The sequence below is a fragment of the Pogonomyrmex barbatus genome, unplaced genomic scaffold (assembly GCF_055798465.1).
Source record: "Pogonomyrmex barbatus isolate J1 unplaced genomic scaffold, ASM5579846v1 scaffold9, whole genome shotgun sequence".
In the NCBI taxonomy this organism is placed as follows: domain Eukaryota; kingdom Metazoa; phylum Arthropoda; class Insecta; order Hymenoptera; family Formicidae; genus Pogonomyrmex; species Pogonomyrmex barbatus.
Window position 1 is genome coordinate 2326590 of NW_028297193.1, and position 23386 is coordinate 2349975.

General features: G+C 35.2%; 1 protein-coding gene and 1 long non-coding RNA gene across 5 annotated transcripts in view; one reads left to right on the forward strand and one right to left on the reverse strand.

Moving 5' to 3' along the window:
• Positions 1–2362: 2362 nt before the first annotated feature.
• Positions 2363–23386, reverse strand: part of LOC148934528 (uncharacterized) — a 41719-nt gene continuing 20695 nt past the window's right edge. Inside the window, exons 2-3 of one of the 2 annotated variants that reach the window (XR_016141280.1) lie at positions 22865–22983; positions 2363–2917 (exon numbers count right to left, since the gene is read on the reverse strand). This is a non-coding gene — a long non-coding RNA (uncharacterized LOC148934528). The remainder of the gene's footprint in view (positions 2918–22864; positions 22984–23386) is intronic. The other variant, XR_016141281.1, reaches the window with a different exon arrangement.
• Positions 3464–19628, forward strand: LOC105428800 (uncharacterized). 3 transcript variants are annotated; one of them, XR_016141279.1, is made up of 4 exons: positions 3464–4407; positions 5488–5562; positions 12583–13782; positions 16930–19628. XR_016141279.1 is itself a non-coding variant. In XM_089084677.1 (3 exons), the coding sequence occupies exons 1-3, from the start codon at positions 4300–4302 to the stop codon at positions 12874–12876; spliced, it is 477 nt and encodes a 158-aa protein (XP_088940803.1). In that variant the 5' UTR covers positions 3464–4299; the 3' UTR covers positions 12877–19628. The 3 variants fall into 3 exon arrangements, 2 of the variants coding, with proteins under 2 accessions (XP_088940803.1, XP_088940804.1); XM_089084677.1 differs by having other exon boundaries at positions 12583–19628; XM_089084678.1 differs by lacking the exon at positions 5488–5562 and having other exon boundaries at positions 3791–4407; positions 12583–19628.

Sequence of the window (23386 nt, forward strand, 5' to 3'; positions counted from 1 at the left end):
GGTTAGGAAATGCTTCGATGCTAAGATTATCATGTATTGGTAACATGAAATTTTATTCATCTGATGATATGTTTAAAGTTTCGTTTTTTTTTTACGAACAAATTTTTTGAAATAAATCTAATCTATCTATCTCTAGTTTTTTTTATAAATTTTGTATATTGCATAATAAATAGAATAACAAAGCAATTTAATAGATTTTTTGTTTTCGTTTCGATTCTACGATATTGACGTAACGTGTGTGGATATGACATAAAAATACATATTTTTTAACGCATGAATGATTCTATGAAACATCTGTGAATAGCTTTACGGCCATTGTTGCACGTTTTTCATGACATGTATATACTGTTACAATATATACGAACATGGAGTGTTCGAGGAAGAAGTGTAAGTGGAATATTGATTTCCGATTCCTATTATACGTACACTGTTGGGATATTGTATTTTAACAAATTTATATGAGTTGAGCCGTCATAAAAGAGTTCATTTGTGCGACGCGTAACAAAATAATATGCTTTTGATCGTTGTATCAAACATGATTTTAATCCCTTCTCCGACCGTGAGATAAAACGTGCAAAACCGCAAAGTCCGCAAAATCTACTAGATATAAACTATTTTATTAAGGACTTGGAAGTAAACGCGCACACATACGCTTATTACAAAATAATATTTCCTTAATTATTAAATACCGTATTATCTTGTCACGAGAGTAATTCCAAGAGATTTATTGCTAGTTAGTGCAGAATTCGTTATCATCAAATCATATTTATCTAACGTTACAATAATTAATTCGCTGATGTATGCAGTTGTCGAAAGTTACGTTTGTTAAGCCGGCGGAATTAATTTCATCAATGAGCTACAACGTTGCAAGTCGCTAATTATTAGATAATAGTATTATTCTAATGCTATCGTTAATATACGAAAATATTGTTGCTCAGAAGGTTACGTACTACATATGCATTGTTTTTACGTATATACGTATATTTTACGTATATTACGTATAAAATAATAATTGTTTTTTTCTGTAATTATTTTCCATGTAATGAAACATTTACTCATTTAAAAAAAAAACGCGAATAAGATTTATAAGACTTTTGTACATATACATATTCTTTTAAATATTATCATGTCATTGATTTTAATTATAATACGCAAACCAAATGCTTATCCTTATGTAATTATATGTTAAAAAAATATATACGTAAAACATACGAAGATGTTATTTTTTTACAATTAAATAGACATGAAAGTTAATTGCCAGAAATAAACGTTTTAAAAACGTTCACAACAAAATAGTAAATCATTTCTATCTCGCCTCCCATCTTTGACGTCGACCTTGAACAAATTCGTGCATTTTTTTTATTTGCGAAGGGTCGAGGGCAGATCGATGGGAGTAACAGCAATACCCTTCAAAAAATTCGCTAACTCTTCATCACTCTTTTATGATCTCTTTTTATGCCAACAAGCATCTTATTTGTCTCCAGATATGTAATCTACATATATTTGTAATATTTATCTGTAAGGTTACATTACAAATATTTCAAAATTCAAAGTACCAAATAGACGGCAGTCTAAAAATCTAAAAAAATATCTAAAAGTTCAATATTTGTCTTTAAAGTACGCTGTATTAAGATCTAACTCTAAATTTAGAATTGAAAAAAACCTTGCGTGTTTTAAGAGACCGCTTAAATTACAATTCGCGCGTTGTTTCAACCAAATTCTTGCGTGTTCCTCCATTGTGTCTTATCGATAACTATATCGCTTTTTTGCGCTATCAACTTAAAATACGCCTAATCTATGTATTTTATGTATTTTACGTAATTTTAGGTAAATTATTTTATTATGTATTGCACTGTACTAAATGCTATTTATTTCATGCACTTTTTGTAATAAAGTGTATTTTAATTTTTCCTCATTTTTATGAATGTTTATTATTATGTTATTTATTACGGACACAAATTCTGTTTTAATATTTATCCTTTATGCTCTCATTTATTCTTCTCTTTCTTTCTTTCTCTTTTTCTCTTTTTTTTAGATGGTCTGTTTTAAAATATTAATAAATATTTTCTTTCTTTCATTTCCTTATTATTTATGTATCTTTTGGTTTTTACTATGGTATTTCATTTATTATTAACGCAAGAGTGCACATAATAAATTCAAGACTTGTTTTCCCAAGTAAAATATAAAATTCATTTGCGCATGTAACATCAAAAGTTAAAACAGTTTATGCACTATGTTTTAGTATGGTGGAATAATTATAACTTTTCATTTATATTATAACTATTTACATTATAACATATTTTCATTTTATTTATCATTTTCAGGTAAAACATAATAAACATAATAAAATATTAGAATGTAATATTGAAACTTATTTCCATTTATAATCCTTTTTCTCAAATTTATATTATACATGATAATTATTTTCGAATCAAATAAACTTTAATTCAACATTCAATTTTTGTGTATATGTGTATGAGATTAAAATAAATTGACGAGAAGGATTTTAAATTAAGGAAACTAAAATTGTGTTTGCCAATCGGAAGATTATGATATGAGGAGAACATTAATCATTGATTTATGTTCTATATTGTTAATAACCTTATGCAAATTCTACAACGCGTTTTGAAGTTTTACGATACATATATCGGTATGATTGTTTAGATTTCATGTGCACTTTGAGAAAATATTGCGTTCCATAACAATTTGCTATTACACAATTTTAGATATTATATGACTTTAGAGATAGGATTTTATCCACTCATTTATTTTACATATTTTATGTGAAATATATTTTTGTGTATATTATTGCGCTTGCGGCACGCATGTATGTATTCCGTAATATATGTTTTATTTATTAATTGTAAAATGCATGATATATTTCCTGTAGATTTTCATCCGAATATGGGGAAGTTTGCTGAAATGAAAAGAAATAGGAATATACAGAAATATGTTCGAAATATGTTGGAAAATAAAGCAATATCAAAGAGCATTGTTGTGAAATGAGATTTTTAATGATTTTCAAGTTTTTCAATCAAAATCTGATTGATCTGATGATTTTCTAGAGAGAAAAGTTGGTCTAAGTCCCTGTTAGATTCAAGAAATTTCTCTATGTGGAATTTTCACAGATTTCAGCGTCCATTGCTACATTTTTTTGAAGAGAAATATTTTTTCAAAAAGTCAGTAACGGTTCTCGCTGCACGCATCGTTTTTTTATACATTTTAATTGCACCCCTTGCATCTCACGCGCAAAATGAAATGAATACGTGCAAAACGGTATCCTTAATAATTCCATATTGTAAGCCAACACTCCCTCTCATATAAAAAAAAAAAAAAAAAAAAAAAAAAAACGGAGATGTTTTAATAAAATAAAAAAAGATGCAAATAAAATAAAAGATGAAAATATGTATGGATGGCGGAGGCTGAAGAAATCCGTCGTTAACAGCTGATCGGCACATGTAATCCCGGAGCGCCGGTGTGATCGTGACTTTCTCTCGCGCCATATGACATTCAGATCCCCCGGGACATCCGGATCCCGGGGCATTTAATGAATCCACCTCGCGCGCGCGCTCCAGCGCGCCTACGCGCGAGATGACCGACGGCGACGGTGCGCGCAATAGTGCGCCGCCAAAAATTCAATCCGGCACGTCACCACGCCGCTGTGTGTATCAACATTGAAAAATCAATGGTAACCCGTGACGTAGGTGTCCCGCCTCAACGGCAGCCAATCGACGTGCTCGGCCGTCCCCACCATTCCCGCCGCGACTCGCGAGATCCTCGCTTATCCACGCGCGGACCGGCGCGTGCTTATTCCGTAGCGGACTGCCGCAACGTACGGACGCGAATTCGAAGCGGATTGCCGGCATCAGAGAGAGGCATAGCGCCGCAGCGCCAAAGAAAAAGACCGAGAAAAAAAAGGGGGAAAGACGCGCACGAGCGTATCGAGCAAGCGCAGCTGTGCGAGCGCGACGTGTATGCAGTTTTCCAGTTTCCCGGAGCAGCCGAGGACGAAAGTCGTCGTCACGCACGTCGTCACGAGTCGTTCGCATAGATCGTTCACGTAGATCGCGATCAATCCCGCGATCGATCCCGAAGCAGAATCACGCGATCGCAACTCGGGCATAAGACCGCAACCACGACATACGCCTGGACAGTGCGAAGAGCGGCCTTTTCTCTCACTCCTGAGAGTGACGTGTGTTGAACTTTCTAAAAGAGCGACCGAGAGGAGAGATAGTGAAGGAGAGAAAGGGAAGGACGAGCTGAGCCGACGAAACGGAGACGAGACAGTAAGCCGACGAAATGGCGTTTATGATGCCTGTGGTGAAAAACGAATGGGACATTTACAAGACCAATCGGAGCCGGCGCTCGTCCGAATGCTCGAATCCTCAGGCCTGTCGCAGCCGAAAGGTGAGGTTTTTTTTTTTAAATTTTGCAGCGTTTTTCAGTAAGTCTTTTCACCAGAAAACAAAATTGTAAATTGAAACTCTTTTTTTTTTATTGGAGAATGTGAATCTGCCAAAATATCTGTCATTGTCACTTCGCAAAGTGCTAGTTGAAAAACGCTGCGTCGAATAAAAAAATATACAGTTTATTATAAGCGTGCATTATTGGCATTATTATAAAATATGAAGACGATTGTTTGAGAAAATTAATATACGAATTTCAATGTAATAAAAAAAGTTGCTAATATGAGCTAAAAAAAGGAACGTGAGAAAGAAATCTTATGCGACGTTCCTCTGTCGTACCGTGTTGTAAAGATGAGTGGGAGTTTAATCTCTTCATTCGTATCGCAAACATTTGCGTATGCGCGAACCGTTGTACAACAACGGTGTATAAATCATCAAAAAAAGATCGGATGTTGATAAACATTAATTCTCGCACGTGATCGCCTCAACGCGCCATAAGATTTCAGAGTATTTCGAGGTGATTTTGGTAATTTGAAATGTACTACAGCAACATATCGCGAATTTGAATAACGAATGGATACACGTAGAAACAATTCAATTTGTATCGACAATCGATGACGCAATTGTGCGTTTCATTGTCACGTATACCAGTTTAATCGCCTATCAATATGCGGTGAGAAAAAAAATTTGCAAGCGATCTCTTTCTTTTAAAAATTTATATCCGGCGTCGCGAATTGACATTGTCAATGCAAAATCGGATTGCAAGAGACGGTGACTTTTAATAATGACGGCGCCGGCCGATCTTGATGCGTCATGCGCGCATTGCATTGCGCGTATCGCTAGCGCGAAAGCATTGAAACGTACGCTGACGTAGATTAAAAAAAAAAAACACGTCTCTTTGCGAAGAAATTGTTACATATGCATGTATCTTTTTTTTCCGACGTATCTCATAGAGCGTAATTCGACGAAAAGACTGCGCGCGAGGTATCGATCTCCATAAAATCGTAGCGCGACGAAAGCGAGGACGAGGAAATCAAGTAAATAGAATGCCGCTACTTTTGCATGTGCGATTTTTTCGCAGGTCTGGCGTACCGGCAGACACAACCGTCTTGCAAAGTGCGGCACGTCCGAGCGTCCTCCCGTCTCGATTCTTATGGTAATCGGCCATCCTGAGCTTTGCGCGACGTGCTTTTCCGTTTTCCCATAGCTTGCGCGAGATGTTTGTTTTGAATGAAAATGGACTTTGTTATATCATACGAGATGGGATTAGATATCGAGATATGAAACAGCTGTTATAACATCTGTCAAATTTATTGGTCCTTTCAAAATAAACGCCTTGCTTAACTGTCATAGCTTCAAGAGATATCGATCTATGTTTAAGAGTTCAAATATTATGTATAGATATGCAATATATTGATATTGCATATCTATTTTATCGATAAAAAAATATCAAAAATAATATAATTAGGGAAAAAATATGGATATATTATTGTTCTGCAATAAGATTCTATGGATAATTCTGTGGATATATTATTGTTCTATTAGTTGTAGATCGATAAATAGAAGATCGATTTTCTTGAAGCTATAAATTTAATCCTCTTGTAATTTAAATTTTTTTTTTGTTTTTCCTTTTGATTCTTTCAATAAAAACATCGTGCTGTTTTTTTATAAATATTTATGTTATGCTATGCAATTTTAATATAACTGTGAATACGTAGAGTTATTTGTAACAACGGAAGTGTAATTTTTTTGCTGTTGAACGTGTGTTTTTCAATAAAATGGGGAATAGATGTTTTGAAAAAATGAGATTTTACAGCTGAAATATATTTTCATTTAAAATATGAAATTTTAATTTCTCTTAAAGAAATTCAGATTGACTGAATTATAATATTAATTATAATTAAATTTTTACTAAAATAAATTCAAGTTTGAATTGAGATACAAAATCTTATCGTAAATCTAAATTTTTGCTTAATAATGGGATTTAAATTCATTGACAGAAAACAAAATCTCTTTTTCACAGACACCTTGTATATAATCCTCTTTCAAATTATGGGTTCAGATTCATTTCAATATCTTGCTGTGCTTTTGTGATGTGTTAGTATTACATGTTTTTTTGTGTTATTTTCAAATAAAAATCATTTTTTCACATCATGATGGAAATAATTAAGAATGCAAAGGATTAATTCCGTATTGCGTAATAGACACGTTTCGAATTAAAATTCCGTAAATGTGAAATCACTTCACAATTGAAACGATAATATTTCGTCTGTCTACATATTTTGAAAGTTTTAGACTTGTAAAAATTGAATTTGCCTTTTTAATAATTGAATTTTCATGGAGTTTACATTTCTAAATGGAATTAATTCTGCATTTATCATCGTGAGAGAGCTGCGTGATATATGCCGCGGCGGAGTTGATGGCTTCCTTTGAGCCTCAAGGATAGCTTCAGCTCTTTTTTTTTTTCGCGAGCCATCGTATTCATGCAGCCCGCAAAGTTTATCGTTCTCTTCGCACCAGGGCGTTCGCCGATAAAATAACTTGGAAAAAGTCAGACCTTTTTTCCCCTCACGAAATCATTGCCGTAAAAGATCGACTCACCGCGCTCGGAACCGGTTTTCCTCTGGCATCGCTAAACGTCCGGCGAAATTGTATTTGCAGACGCTGAATAAGCATAGTCAATAATAGGTGACGATCAGGACGTCACGGCGAATAAATATGTGCCGGTTAGAAGTTTATTTTTATCGCGATGTAGGCAGTTATGCGCAAACGTTGAATTGCATGCGGTGCGCGGATTATTGCGCTCGTAAATGTTATCGCCAGCGTATCGCATGGTGGCATTGCAACTATTCGACTTTTGGGTTTATTTATTATTTATGCACGACTGAAATAAATTTATATTAACAGTAACGACGACAATTACAAAAATATTAATTGTAGCAAGGCCAATATAAAATCATTTTAATCATTAGCGCTGCAACATGAGATATGAGAGATTCAATCATAACCGTCGATTTCCACGATAAAATGTAAAATGTCGCTTGTTACTTTACTTGAATATCTTTAGCGGGGAGACTTATCTTGAGGTAATTCTTTTTAATTGTACGCAATATGATTCATAAAATATAAATATAAATTAAATAACGATGGACATTAGTTAACTATAGATCGTTCTTTTAAATAATTCCAAATAGATTTCGTTTGTAATATAAATTTAAAGTTCAAAATTAAAATAATAAGCTTAGATTGTTCGATACTATGGTCGATTGTCAAATTTAGGTGAACGTGATACCTATCGTGATACCTATCGAACCATTTCTAACGGAAACACGTCCCTCTAGGTCTAGGACGTCCTACACAAACTAGTTCTGTGACGCGACATTACGCAAGCTTCATCGTCGATTTCGCAACGTATCGTACGGTGAACTCTCATACGGATTCTCAATCGTCCCGAAAGTCCCTTATCTTTTATTTTTATCGTATAATACCTACAATATCGTATAATACATAATAAGACATAATACTTAAATATCGCGTATTGGTTTAATCTCGCAGACAATTAAATACCTCGGAAAATTGATTATCAATATTGATATGATGAAACGGATTGGATTTCTTAAAATTGTTATTCATTCTGTCTAATATGTCTCTTATGTAATTCTATGAAGCATTCGCGACGTTAGATTTAGCTGATTAACATAAATTTCAACATTGGATATGGTGTTTAAATATTTGTAAATATAGTAGATTGTCCTTGGAAATCGGTATAACGAGAGTATCACTTTTAAACGAATTGTTCAATTTTTATGTTTGTATTTTAATTTTCCTGAATAAATTTTGTACCTTGCTTCGTGAAGTAATATTGCTGATAATGCAGAATTTTGTTATTACCTAATATGTTACATAATACGCAAGTCGGATAGATTCCGTTTTCTCATCAAGGTTTTTTTTTCAGCAGTATTGTGTTATTGCGATATTAACATTGAGAGAGAAAATGTTATTAATTTTTTGAAATATTGTATAGATTTAAAATAAATTATTATATTACAGATATTTATATATAAATGCGAATCTGTACTTTATTTTTAATGCAGTCAATGACGGTGTTACAAAAGAGACTTGATGAAAAGGTTCGGCATAAGAGTGAGATAACTCCATAATTCTTCAACCGTGAAGAGACTGTTTTATTATGGGAAAGGCTGTATTTTACAGGAATATTACGACTTTAACAGGAATGCGTAACAAGAGTCGCGCATGAAAAGAATATTCGCAAAGTACAAGCGAGATGACATAACTGTTTCCGTTTTATGTAAGCTAGCAATCTTCGGTTTCGCTCCGGGTATTTTCGCGAACCGTTTCTTGAACTTGGCCTGCTACACTAAAGCGATGTATAAGCAAGGATAGAGCACAAAAGGTGTTTCGTAGGAACGTCGCAAAAAGGATGATCGACGAAAAGCGAAGACGTAAATGCGAGCATTCTTCTTTGCTTCGATGATTCTCAACTTAGCTCTTCTTTTAACTCTTTTTCTATTTATTAAAAAAAAAATCTATTCATGATATGATTGCTAAATAAGTCAAAAATATTTTTGAGTGAATTATTACATTTCGTGTTATGTGCGAGTATTTGAAAAGTATTTGAAAATTTTGACCTTTAAAATTTTGAATCACATCCCTCAGTATCTTTAATAAGTACTGTAATTGCAAATTATAATTATAAATTTTTTTATATTTTATTGAAAATATTATTACACATTAAGTGGTACTAATTATATGTATGTAATTAAACTTGGTTAACAAAACAGAGATTAATTTGTTATCAATAATTAATTATTCAGTTATGAATTATTATTAAGCCACTAGAATAATTGTTAAAAATTAATATGAAGAAATATATTCATAATACGTGCTACGTTTTCTACACGATATATAATGAAGAGTTAATTTCCATCACGATAATGCGTCGTAGCTTTATAAAAAAGCTTCAACGGGATATTTTTAATTAACTCTTTGTCCTTCCATGTCGAATATTTAGAGCCAACTCGAGCACGTGACACTGAAAGTTACAAGTACGCAGTACGACGTAGATACGATGATTATTGCCAGAACATTAATGCTCACGAGAAATCATTGCCAATTATATAAATTATATAAATGCGAAGCTGTAGTTTGTGTACTGCGCATTTTTTAATCTGTGCAATGTACATTATCACAATACAGTTCTATCAACAGCTAATTATGGCCGTGTATATTTTTGGAAAGATTTTTTTGTTTGCGTGCCGTGTCGGAGAGTTGATAAAAATATTCGCGAATTTCATTAATAAAATACTAAATTGAGACATAAATTTATACATTCACAGATTTAATACACATTTTGATGAAAACTATTTCAAGCTACAAAATTGTTGTGATCATACTGAATTAATCCTAAAAGCTGGTGATAAATGATAATTAAATTATACGCCTGCTAGCATTAATAATCAACATGCATTTAATTGCGAGATTAACTGTTTCGATTAGTTTGAAATTAATATGCTATTACATTACTGTTTGCATTTTTCTTTAAAACTTATTAAACTTATTTACGTACTTATTACCTCTGCAATTTGTTATTTGTATAAAAATTTGTATAGCGACGTGCTTATAACAATCTTTAAGCTGTACAAAAGAAAAATGTTAATTATCAGTAACAAAAACGGAATTAAACATATTTATTCATTGTGTACAATCAACATGAGACTCGGAGTATCAATGAACAAATGAACTGTGGCAAACAAGTCTTAAACATTTATTCTAAACTTCTCTCACGCCGATAGCACGACGCCAATAATCGATGGCAGTTCTTATTTTCTATTATTATCTCGCGTAACGCTCCGATAAAACGTTCTTTATAAATACGAGTTAGGGATCGCGGTAAAATTAAATGGGAAACATTTATAGGAGACAAACTTCACTCGCACATGTATCGATAAACATTGCGTCGCATTTCGTCTGTGACATATGAATTGCGTAATCCTATGTGATATAACAGCGAGAGTAGATGTGTAAATTCGTTGGAGCCGCAAGCAGAGGCGAGTTAATTGAAACAATAGACATCGTGCTTTAATAAAATGGATTAAACTTCAGGATTACAAATAATTTATACTACAATATTTATACTACAATTTTTCTACAATAATCTTTATACGTCTCATATATTTAATATAAATTACAGGAGATAACTTCATTAATATGGCAAAGAATTGAACAATTTTATAACACATTTAGAAAACGAACTTGTTAAATTTTCAGAATGTAAGGATGGTAAATGGCTGTTTTTGCACTTTATTTAAGAAATTAAAGTGAATAAAAAGGAAATGAATGAAAAATGGAAGAGTTGAAAACGCTTTGAATAAAATTCTTGATAAATTAAATTGTCAATTGAGTTAAAGCCTGAAAGAAAAAAATGACTTTATGAGTCACGATCCCGTCGTTGACGGTGAAATCTGTCTCGGGGAAATAGTGAGAATCACTGTGACGTCGTAACCTGATCCCGCCTGCTGTGCATGTGTAAAAGGAGGGACGCTTATACAGATTTAGCCTAATCGGCCACTTACCGCCTCCCTATCGTGATGACAATATGAGCACGTGGTGTAGCCTGTTCGTTCGTGGCTCGTACGTGAAAAAGGGCACGTACGCAGTTTTGTCGAATGTATACGTGCGTCATATGCGAGATACTCGATACCTTTTTTGATTTTTATCACGCATTTCGCAATAACTCGGGACAGCTCGGGACAGCACACTCTGACAGAGCACGCAAATATCCGCGAAAACGCTAATAAACGATTAATCGATTAGTCAAAATGATAACGCATTTATCAGAAGGAAATTACGTTCGCGATGTAACGAGAAGCGCGTTTTTCTTTCACTAATTAATTGTACACCCGTTAGAGTAGGGTTATCATCGTTATCAAGATTCACAAACGGGAATTGCTTGGTTTGCTTTGGCTTTGTACATATTTGGACGATAAATGCTAATTAAAGGAAATTGCGGGTTAGTTGTGTAAAATATTATCGTACGGAATACTTCCTGCATTCCATTTCGGTTGTCTTATCAGAATAGAAACGATTATTATTGCGTTAATCAGATAGAGCTGATGTCATACAATTCTTTATTATTAAAAATCTAAATTCGTGCTTCGAATTCATATCATTTGATTTTTGAATTGTTATGTATGATTTCTGAATTAAAACTTTTATTTTTAAATTTTCTATTAATGCCCGATTCCACCAACGTAGATTAACTTTAATCTCAATTCAACTTATTCTTTATCTTTTTCTAGTTCTAAGAATTATTATTAAAATTACATTAATTTCATCACTTCAAAATAAGATAGAAATTATTACTTATAATTATATTACTTATAATTATTTACACGAAATATAAGAATTTAAATATTTAAGAAATGAGATACATCATCTGATGAACGGAATTATTGTGTAAATAAATTAAATTAATTGAAAGATCAGTCAATACTTGATTTTTTTAGAAATTTAATTCCATTCGAGAGAAAAGAAAAAGGATACTCGATTCGATTAAGAGGATTTGTCTTTGCCCAGTTGTTTACACGTTAAAAAACAATCTCGTGGAGTTCATGTCACGATCGTCGTAGCTTTCACCGCTCGTATAGCGAGCAACCAACGAAGAACGCGTATCTTCGTGGTCGTTACCGCAACGATGGTTGCGTTCCATTTTCATGATGTATTAAAACGAAATCCGGATGATTTGAAAGGCAGATCACGTAATAAAAGATTGTAAATAATGATGACAGAATGGTGATTTGCTCAACAGTCTCAATTGTGATTGATGACCCGCTGTTGCGCGTTAATAAATTCTACAACGTCTTAAAAACAAGCAATAATAATCGTTAAAACGATAGTAATAATTGTAGTTTAGCGAAATACATACGGCGCAGCCGTAAATGCTAAATTTAGCATTTTAATAACTATTATTAGTTCCAAGGATAAATATATAGTATAGAAGTTACTTTAAAAAAAATAACATTTTTTTCTAATGCCAATAATGCATGATAAAAGAACAGAAGGACTAATTAAGAAAATGAGATTGTGGGAAAATTTTACCTAGAAAATTTCTCTTACGTCGTAATCTGAAACGCACAACATTTTTCTGATTTCGCAGGTGTCCGAATGTTCCAAGTCGGAGGGTCCGTCGTTGTCGACCTCCCCCGGCTCCGACTTTCTCACCTCGCCCGCGCATCGGTCCGTGCCGCTAACCTCGCGGCACTTCTCGAGGACGTCCTCGAGGGCGTCCCAGAGCTCTCTCCAGAGCCCGAGCAAGAGCACGGGCACGTCGCCGCCGAAGACCGGCAGCTCGAACTCCCTCAACAAGTTCCATAACCGGCTGGTCGACAAACTGAAGCGCTCCCTGAAGAAGGCGGAGGACTGCGCGGAGGACCAACGAAACCTATCGTGAAACAGTCAAGGGGTTTTGGGCCGGCCGCCCTCCGGCTCGAAACCGATCGAGATCCGACGCACTTCGGCACCCGTTACCGCATCCGAGTCGAGCAGCAACGTGGCGGCACGCTCGTGTCCGGATCCACCTTCAGCTTGGTAGAGAAGAAAGAGAAAGCGGTGAGGAAGGAGTCGATAATGATTGGAAGGAGGGAGGAAGCGAGAGCAAACGGGAGAACGTGTGCGAATATACGTGAATGGACGAGGGGAAGAGAGTGGAAAGATACACAGATGAATGAAAGGAGAAGAAAAAGGAAGTTCGCACACGTTCGACTCGAGGAGTTCGAAAGCGAGCACGCTCGAGTTTGTTAGCCCAGCGAGGAAGAGGAAGAGGAGGAGGGAGAGAAGGTTGAATGATCCTCGAGCGCCGTTGTTCGGTCCGCTGGATGTCAACAGTCGATCGTGTCGAGAATCCTCGCGGGTCGAGAAATATTCTCGATTGAGCGATCGGACGATGGGAGCGCTGGTGAACGCTCGAGAGGACGAAGAAGAGTCGCTTGGGACCGCCTGGTTCCTCCTTTGGATAAACCGCCGTCATTTTTTAAAATGACGACGTTCGGTTTTGTGACAACATCGATGCGTGGCCAGGCCAAACAATATCGACGAGCCAACATAGAAAAGATCTAACCTTACGATTCTTCTGTATAAATCTGAGAGTCTGTTTAAGATGGAGAAGGAAGAGGGGAGTAGAAACGAAGAAGAAGAGAGGAGCTGAGGAGGAACAGAAGGATCGTAACTTACGACGCAACCGATCGATCGATCGATCGATCGATCGATCGATCGATATGAATGAGGAGGATCATCGAAGATCGTTGGGAGTCAAAGGACAATCGTGAAGGACAGAGGAGTCGGCGACGGAGGAAGCGAGGTATATAATGATAAAACATGGCTATCGGGTTTACGTATCGGGATCGCACGAATCGCGGATGTCTCGCACGTTGAATGTCAGTCGGTTACAGAATAGAGTCACTTGAGTTGCCAGACCTAAACGCTAAGTTCCTTCATCGCGCGCACGATAGTTCTCTCGTGCGCGTCGCGCTCTACATACTGTTCTTTTTCCTAAACGGTAGGACGGTCGGGAACGAAGATCGAAGAGAGAAAGACATTCAACGGGCGCGAAGAATATTTCCGGTTTCCGCGCGGAGGGAACGCTCGTATCTGAGGGACATTGCGAAGATGCTCGAAAGACGCCTCGAATTTTCGAAAACTATCAAAAACTTGTAACGTTTTAAACGATGATTTCTCAATTTTTTCCGCGTCTTTCGAGGATCTTTTAAGCATCCTCTTGCACGGATGCGTTTATGATTTTTTTTTTTCGCCACATTATTATCTTCGCGTTAGGAGCACGTTAACTGTGGAAACGAAACGCGAATCTCCAGTAACATCCAATTAACTTTCTCGCAATCTAGACTGAAAAGCGTCCTCTAATCAGTACGTCACGCAAAACCGTTTAAAGCTAGAGGAAAGGGGGGAGGGGGGGGGAGGCTCGTACTCTTGGTTGCGCTAAGCGCGACTCTCCGTTCAGTTCTTGATTGCGCTATATATATTTGCTTCATTAATGCGTAGAATGAATTCGGCACGAAACAAGGGCAGAGTCGGCGTAAAATGCGCGGCGAGAATGCGGGCCAACGTGCAAAGAGAGAAAGAATCGTTAGCGTAAGGAGCGCTGCGAAAATGTCGTTTTTATCGTACGTGTCAACGGCGGGATTTGCCCATTGTTCTGCGGATTAGGCTCGAGTTTGCGTGCCGGAAGCAGCAATGGCAGTTTCTTCCCGCCTTTGCGGGATCGGATTCCGTCGTGCAGAGGAAGGACACTGTGCGTTATGTACCATCTAATTCAGGAAGTGCGTGCGGACTTTCCGGTCGAATCACCGAGCGTGCAGAGCCTAAGAAAAACCGATTTGTTTTCACGTGTGTAATTTCCCGCGCTGTTTCGACGTCGCAATATATTTAATTATCACTCGTATCACACTTGCGTATTCGTTTTTCGCGCTCCCCTTCCATATCAGAGGACAGAATAAATCAATTCACCGAGTAAAATCACGGCGGAATAACACGGAGAGTATCTTTCGCCGTCTACAGCGATGCGTCAAATAATGTTTATTTGATATATGAATAGAAAACTAGCTTCGGTACTATCTCTTACGGGTACCATCGTACGGAAGAGATTTCAAAAAGATCGTACTCGCTCGATCGCGACAATATTTCAATTTTCTCCAAAAGATGTTTCGAGCATCCAATTTCCGGCGCGACAGTTCTTCAAGAAAGTTAGAAACCTATCGAATAATTATTGACGCATATCAGCTTATCGAACGATATTGCTGTTTCCTCCGCGTTATATATGGCGTACGATACGATAGCGCTGGAGTACGCGGCGGCGGCCTATGGGGGGAGCATGACAGATGCATCCGGTACCATTAACCATGCATTCCGTGGTGTACGCGTGTTGCATTGTGCGCGAAAAGACGCGCGCGATTCGCGGGCGTTATCGTTCCGTAGATTTCCGGTTTTCTCAGATAGCGCGCGGGCCAGGCGAAGATATTTTCTTAAACGAATCGCCATTTTGTCGCACGTCATCGAAGATATGTAGACGTTTTTCTCGAGTTAATCGTATTTGTTATTTCGCGTCGTCGCTACAGGGCGCTTGTTAATTTTTTCACATGTAGTATATAAAATATATATATCTATATAGTGTATTATTTCGTTACAAGTCGAGTCGGTCGATGAGAAGGGGGTGCGGGAGGGGAACGTATTGCCCTTGCAGATCGCACGTGCAAAGAATGTCGAGTGTAGTGAGGAAAGAAATGCCATAAGAGATTTCTCTCGGGATATCTTTTTTGTTTCAAAAAATTATACGATCTTAATAAAAGGTTGTATTTTTTTTCCACGTTCTAATTAATGAAATTGATGCAAGATCTTTCGTTTAAATGAGCCTATTTTTCATTCATATATATTTTGCGATTTTTATATTATTTTTAAAAATAATATAAACAATCCTTCCTAATCATAAAGTTCGTTGTTATATCAGGAGGAGAAGATTTAATTAACTGATATTAATTAATGGATATTTCCTTTATTACGATTAGATAGAAATAATATCATGAAATACATTCATGGAATAAATTAAAATTAAATTATTCAGTTTCCATATTAATGATAACAAATTTCTTTGCTTCAAAATTCAATAAAACTACGTAATATCAAATAAAACTTTGGGGAGAGGTATATCAAGCGTGAGCGAATCTGAATTTCAATTTAATTACAACTTTTTCAGAAAGCACTCGATGTTCTTCGCATCCGTTTACAGACGTTCTGATTTTTCCCCGCGATGGACACAATTTGCATGCTTTTTTTCTATCGGTTGCGTATCGGCGATTACGAACTGGGAGCAATTAAGCGATGCCGCGTGTAACTCTGTGATACCGTAAGCTATAAGATAGAATTATTCTGCAACGATTAACGGGTTAGAGGGAAGATGTAGTTAGGGTGAGATTCGAACGCTTCGGTTCTCGATCGCAGACTCGCATTCTTTAAAAAAAAAAAAAAACCAAACGAGTTCTCCATACTTGGTTGGGCAAAACAACACGACAGTGCTCTGATAAATGGAGGAGATCTCCGATAATTTTTTTTTTTTTAAAGAAAGAAAGATGCTTTCGGACCTTTTCGAGAAAGACGAAGGAATTCTGGCGCACGAGCATTTGAAGTCGTTTATGTCCGTCTTAACATGTATATAATATTAAGAGTCTGAAACTCCGAAAGCGTTCATCGATTGCGTTTTGTAAATCTCGAGGAAAGAAAAATTATTTATTTTCTATCAAAATTGAATAGATTTTGGAAGTACTGCTCGCCGCTCGGCATGGAAACCGACTAATTCGATTTGTTGGTCTTTTTTTAAAATTCATTATAATATATGAAAGAATAGATTAATGTCGATATGCGCTTTCGGATTTATGTCGGATTTAAGAGAAAGCTTAGTCGGTAGACGTCACGCGGAAAATTTTGAAAATTTGCGTAGCTCAACCTGCATTTCTCTCTTCGAGTGCAGACGACAGGGGGATGGAGATGAAGAAAAAGGGGAGAGGGAGACAGGAAGAAAGAGAAAAAGAGGGAGGATTGTATGCGAACATCCATTAGCGTGGTAAAGCAGATTCGGGAATCATTTTGTGGAGGCGCGTACCGAATAATTTCCAAAAGTTGCCGCTTTATGTAAGACTGCTTTAGTGAAACAAAAAAAAAACACACAGAGACAAAAAGTATAAATATAGGGCGATGCGCCGTGGTGCTTGGCGAAACTTTAAGATACGCGATGTTCAACGGGATCGTGTTAAATCTAATTCGCACGTAATATACATTGCAAATATCCATATATTTCTACAATAATGTTTTTCTTTCAAGAAAATCTTTTTTTAATATTATATGAATTTTTATTAATAAATAAAGTGGAAGCTACAATTTTTTTGAGCATCTGAATTTGTCATCTGAAGTTTGACAGTTAGTTTCAACTATATTTCTCATACATTTTTATTTGTCACTTGTATTCTTAACCCTTGCTTCCTTCATAAATCGGTACTGCCATTGGTGCAAATTAAAGATTACGGTCCAATTTTGTGCGCGCGTATCCAAAGTTTCACCAGTTGATTCGTACTGATTAGAAAATGGTGTTATTAGAGTTTAGAGATTGAGATATAAAATACGATCTATTTATTACGGCGGCCTCGGACCGCGGAGTAAACGTGGATTGGGATTTTTCTTCTCTTTTGCTCTTTGGCGATATATGCATGGAATTTAAATGATCCTTACTTTGATTCAAGTATTTACCTATCGGAAGAGACGTATTTCCGTTTAACCGCTGCGGTCTCTCGATCCACTTTCATTCTACGGTCGCAACGCGATTGCAAAACTGCAGAGATATATGTATACATATGTATATACAGTAAATAATATATATATGCATGCATACATATGTATAATATGTATATATATATATATATATATATATATATTATTTATTATGCGACGACTTGACTATTTTTTGTATTACTATTACTGTTTTATGGTTATTTGTTATACCTCACTCGGGACATTTTGAGCGGATTTTTAGCGCGTGTTTGAGGAGAGGTGCCAAGACTTTTGCAAGTTCACGAAGCGAGAAACGTTTCCTCATTCTTTTTTCTTTTCTCTTTTAGTTCACTTAAGTCCACTTAATATTAAAACTGCGGTATACCGCATATATGGAAAATATATATTCTTGGGAACATTCCTGCCTTGCGAGCACAAAGCAGAATTATTAATTTTCAAGGACAAGCAATAAAATTTAATATTTAATTTACTTGTCGGTTTATTATTCGTTTCCGAGATATTTTCAACGAGAATTAGTTTGTGTTACGAGAAAAAAAATTTGTTTTTTTGCAAAAGTAGTATACTTGTTATTTCGACGAAGCCCAACGTCGTCGATCGCTCAAGTTCACTTTCTCCTCAGTCACGACGATTGAATATCACTGCCAAAAGCCCACGATTATAATAAAGCAACAAAAAAAAAAAAAGTAGCGTAGAGCGACGGGTACCAATCGGACCCTCCATTCACGACGGTGCACTCGTCGAATTGCATCGTCTCATCTGTTCTCCCCTTCACTCATGCACTCAAATCTACATTGATATATTTATTTTTTGACGGATAGCGGCTTTCGTTGTCGAGGGAATCCGTTCGCTTTTCTTTTTCCCGTAAGGGTTTAGCGCTGACGATACACCGATTCACGAGTGATCGATTACGAATTCTTGACATAAACTGGAAAAAGCTTTTCTCTCCGAGCTTTTCTCTGCAGCGTGTAGACGACGGCGGGATGATCGTGAAATGGGATAAACAGTATAAACAAGGAGGCCTTCCGAACGAATTAATATTTGCGAAACCACGACTCTCCGGCATTTTCCCTCAGGCACATAAAAATGCCGGAGAAAATCCTTATGATAAGCTTTAATACACGCAAGTTGCTTGTGGAACACAGGATTAAGAGGCGAATACGTGCAGTAACTCTTGCACGTGTATAGGTACGTTCGTGCGTAAATCGGAAATCAATAATAACTCTATTCTTTACTGCTTATTGATTGAAACCTTATTATTATCGGCTTTATTATTAATGTTTTTTCGATAAGGTTACTCTTTTGTAGAATACCTATGTCCATGATTATGCTGTTTATCCAACGCGAGATGTACACTTTTAGTTTGACAATTTGCCTTTTTTTTTTTAAGAAGATTTGATAACGTTAACATCGAAATTCAAATGAAGACAGGTTGCCGTATCGTCGTCGAGATTGCTAATTATCCGTGAATTTTATAATCGAAGAGAGATGCGAGCGAAAGCGAAAAGATGGATGCGACATTCCATGCGTAATGATTATACATACATGTGTAAAGTAATCATCTGTTAGAGTTGATAGGGAGTTCACACACACACACACACACACACACACACACACACACACACACACACACACACACACACACACACACACACACACACACACACACACACACACACACACACACACACACACACACACACACATACACAATGCGAGCGCACGACATATTACACTGGAAGATTATAAATGAATAATATATCTAAAGTTTTTAAAGCTTACAATAGACCTCGGTTTATCATTATTATGTATCGTGATTTTTATGTCATGTTCAATAAATGAGTTTTAAACTGCTTACATTCCTCCATTTTTTTATATCCCGAAGACTATTTCATCTCTTGTATCCTTATCCTTATTCTTATATTATATATTATTATAACTAGGTATAAAGTATGATTTTATGAATATTGAAAATAAGGGCTTATGAATATTGAATTATTGAAAATGAATGACGCTTGACATTAATACAAATTAGGATATTAATGCGACACATTTCAAAATTTTCAATTAAAATTTTGTATTTGTATTATGGCAAAATTTTAAGACGTATGAAATAAAAGAAGCTTTTTAGAATTATCATTTATCATATTTATATATCTTTATTATGCAACATTTTTTGAAAAAAAAAAAGAGAAATAGGTAATCTGATGAACAACTTGTTTCTGCATATCACGTGCAATAAATTTAAGAATGTAATAAATCACTCTAATTTCGAACTCATTTTTTAAAATGAAGATACAAAGAATAGCAAGCATGACTTGCATTAAATATGTAATATAATGATGATAATGAGGCACAAGTGGGAAAAAACATTTTTGATATCAGTAGTAACATCTGTAACTGATTCATCTGCGATGCATTCAAGTATCGTGAATCATTGTATCGATGATGTTAAAGTAAAATTTTTTTTTTGTACTATCCGGAAATGACAATAATAAAGAAAGAATGTGAAAACTCATCTTACGATTAGTCACATGCATCTTGTAATAAGGAATGAAATAATCGGTATAAAATCGATCCTTCCTTCTTTTCTTTTAAAATGAATAATTTTTATCTTTCAAACATGTGGAACTACAACCAGATGATCATTGTTAACGAAGATATAAATTTTTTTCTTTATTTACGTACGATTTAAGAATGTAGATGAAATTAAAACGATGAACTACTTCGTTGTTAGATAATATGTTAGTTAAATTAATTAATTTGTGAAAATAATGCATTATGCATTCGCCTCCCATTTATCTCGTGATCGAGATTTGTCTTACTCGTGCATTACATTATCTTATTAATAGTTTCGCTTGCGTGATTCTTAATAATAAATTCACGCCACGTAGCTGAACTCAAATTTCAGTATTGCAGCACGCGAGATTTTACGCAAGCGGTAGTTACCGACAAATTTATTGCCACTAGAAACTATTGCGGCATTTGCTTCGACTGTCGTAAAATATACCTTTTAAATAATGCTTGCACATATGTGCGACATATGTGACATTATTCACCGTACAAGTAGTAAATGTTTATCTGGACTGTAATTTCTAGTCTAAAAATAGTGCTTTGAACTTGCTTTGCGATATTTATCGGACTGAAAAAATTGGATGCAGCTCTGCTATGTGAAAAGGAAGTTTCATGTTAAAGAAAACAAGAGACTATTTTTTTTTTGCCTTCATACATCATTTAAAGATCTTTTATATGAAGTTAACATTTTTCAAAAGTATAAGAGAAAATGAAAATATTAATATTATATAAAATATTGGATTAATTTTCAATTTTTAATAATGTTTATAGTATAAAATTCTTTAATTCTAATATCTAAAAAATATTAAATATATTTCAACATATTTCTATTAATGAAAATAAATATAAAATATATATCAAAAGAGATAAATATCTTATAGTAATACAATCAATGTAGCTTGTGTTATAATCACTTAATCTGTAATCAATTTTATATTATCAGTTGATTTATTGGTAACAGAAGATTTTCTTATCAATTCCATCAAACATTATTCTTCTAAATAACATCGCAGTTATAAAATGATCGGACTTTATCACGATATACAAGATTTTTATGAATGATTAGATATTATTTTTATTATAGATTACTGATCGATTTTTGAGGTCAATTTCCTCAAAATTACTATAATTATTTTAATTTTATTATATTTTAATAATTAATAATTGAAAATAAACGAGCTTTTGACATATTAAGCGCATTCACATAACAGAAATAGATAATATAATTACTGTGTTAATTAATTTCATTTTAAATTAATCGAATTTCAAAACTGAAAAATGTATAATATTCGATATGGAATAAATATCGAATAAATTTGATATATTTGATATATTTGAATTTGATATATTTCGATATGAATAATTATCGAATGGAAGCTGTAGAAACTACGGTTAAAAAAAGATATTCGATAATTTTACGACACCCTGTATAAATCGTGCTTATTTTTAATCGGTGATTATTCTTTATTAAAGTCTGATTAAAGTCACTTGTTTCTATTTCGAGATAACAGAAAGACGTTGCGTAAACGGGATTACATTAAAAAAAGGAGAATGCGTAATTCGGCGACGTCACAAGTGTGCGAATAACGTACACGTTAGTCAACGTCGTAATGCCAGGTAAATTCGCTTTCGTATTGCGACACGAGCGACGATAATCTCTTATTGTCATGGGCGACGCATTCCTCGCGACACAATTCGCGAACGCATCCAATTATCGCGATCAGAGTCGTAACTTCGCATTATTGGCGATGAAGCACGTGGCGCGACGCGACCGAAATGTCTGAGATATCATCGATAACATCGATAATCGAGATCGCTCGATTATCAATGATGATGCCACTGTATCGCTGATTCGGATTGCCTTCTCGCGCGGCCGAGCTGCCGGGAATCGTTAGCAAGCGTTAATTCGCTTGCAACGCGTTGCGAGATATCGTGTGACTATTGTGATATCGATACGCATGAATATGATGCGCTTTGTGCGCACATCATATTGCGGGACAATATCTTATATCGGCGCGTATTCGATAATCTGCTCGAGCAAAGTCACGTTGCGACAGAATTTTTGAAATGTTGGAATTTCTTAAGTAAACACAACGAGTTCATTTAACAATTAATTTCATCAGCGACAAGATAGCCGATGCCGAAAATTAAAAACTTGCAATTTAATGTTGAATTAATATAAACTTTTTTTTTTTAAAAAAAAAAGGAAGGGGAGCCTCAGAATTATGCTTTTTGCATTAACTTTCAGGATTCAGTCTTAAGAATTGAAGTTAATGTGTATATACATATAAAATAAAAATGGAAATTTTTAATTGCATTGCCACACACACACACACACACACACACACACACACACACACACACACACACACACACACACACACACACACACACACGCAACATATACACACGCATAATAATTTTTCTATATTTTTTTCTCTTCTAGATTTTGTTTTTTTTGTACAATTTACAAAAGAAGAAGAATAAGAAAAGAAAAGAGATTATATCGATACACGTACTGCATCGTAATGTGCATAGAATTGCTTACGCCAATGACTCCACGAATGGAGATTTCCACAGGAGGACTGGCGCCTATAGTGGTATGTCATTGTCTGAGTTATTCGCGGGAAATCTGCGTCTGCAAAAATAAATGCATACATATACATACAAGCTGAATAAGGAAAAAGCAGAAGGATGACACATGCGTCTTTATAGTTTGACAATTGGTTATACAAAAGCTTCTCTGAATAATGTTTCTTCTTTGAATTATAAACTTAATTATATTATTATTCAAAACGGTTGTGTCAAAAACAAATTTGTTACAAATGTTTTTTTTTATCATTGGTCAATTGAATATCAATTGATTGGACGTTATTATGTGAATCATTTATAATTGAACTTGTATAAAAATATACAATTTGTCTAAGATTTAAACGCGTACAAAGCGTACAAAGATTTGTACGTGTACAAGAAGCTACGATAAATAAATTTCTTGTTCGTGGAATTGAATGTAATTAATTAACTAGTTTTGCTAGTACTGT

Coding starts and splice junctions, on each gene's coding strand:
- LOC105428800 (XM_089084677.1), top strand. CDS start 4,300: ATGGCGTTTATGATGCCTGTGGTGAAAAACGAATGGGACATTTACAAG. Junction 4,408..5,487: donor AGGCCTGTCGCAGCCGAAAG/GTGAGGTTTTTT, acceptor ATTTTTTCGCAG/GTCTGGCGTACCGGCAGACA. Junction 5,563..12,582: donor CTCCCGTCTCGATTCTTATG/GTAATCGGCCAT, acceptor CTGATTTCGCAG/GTGTCCGAATGTTCCAAGTC.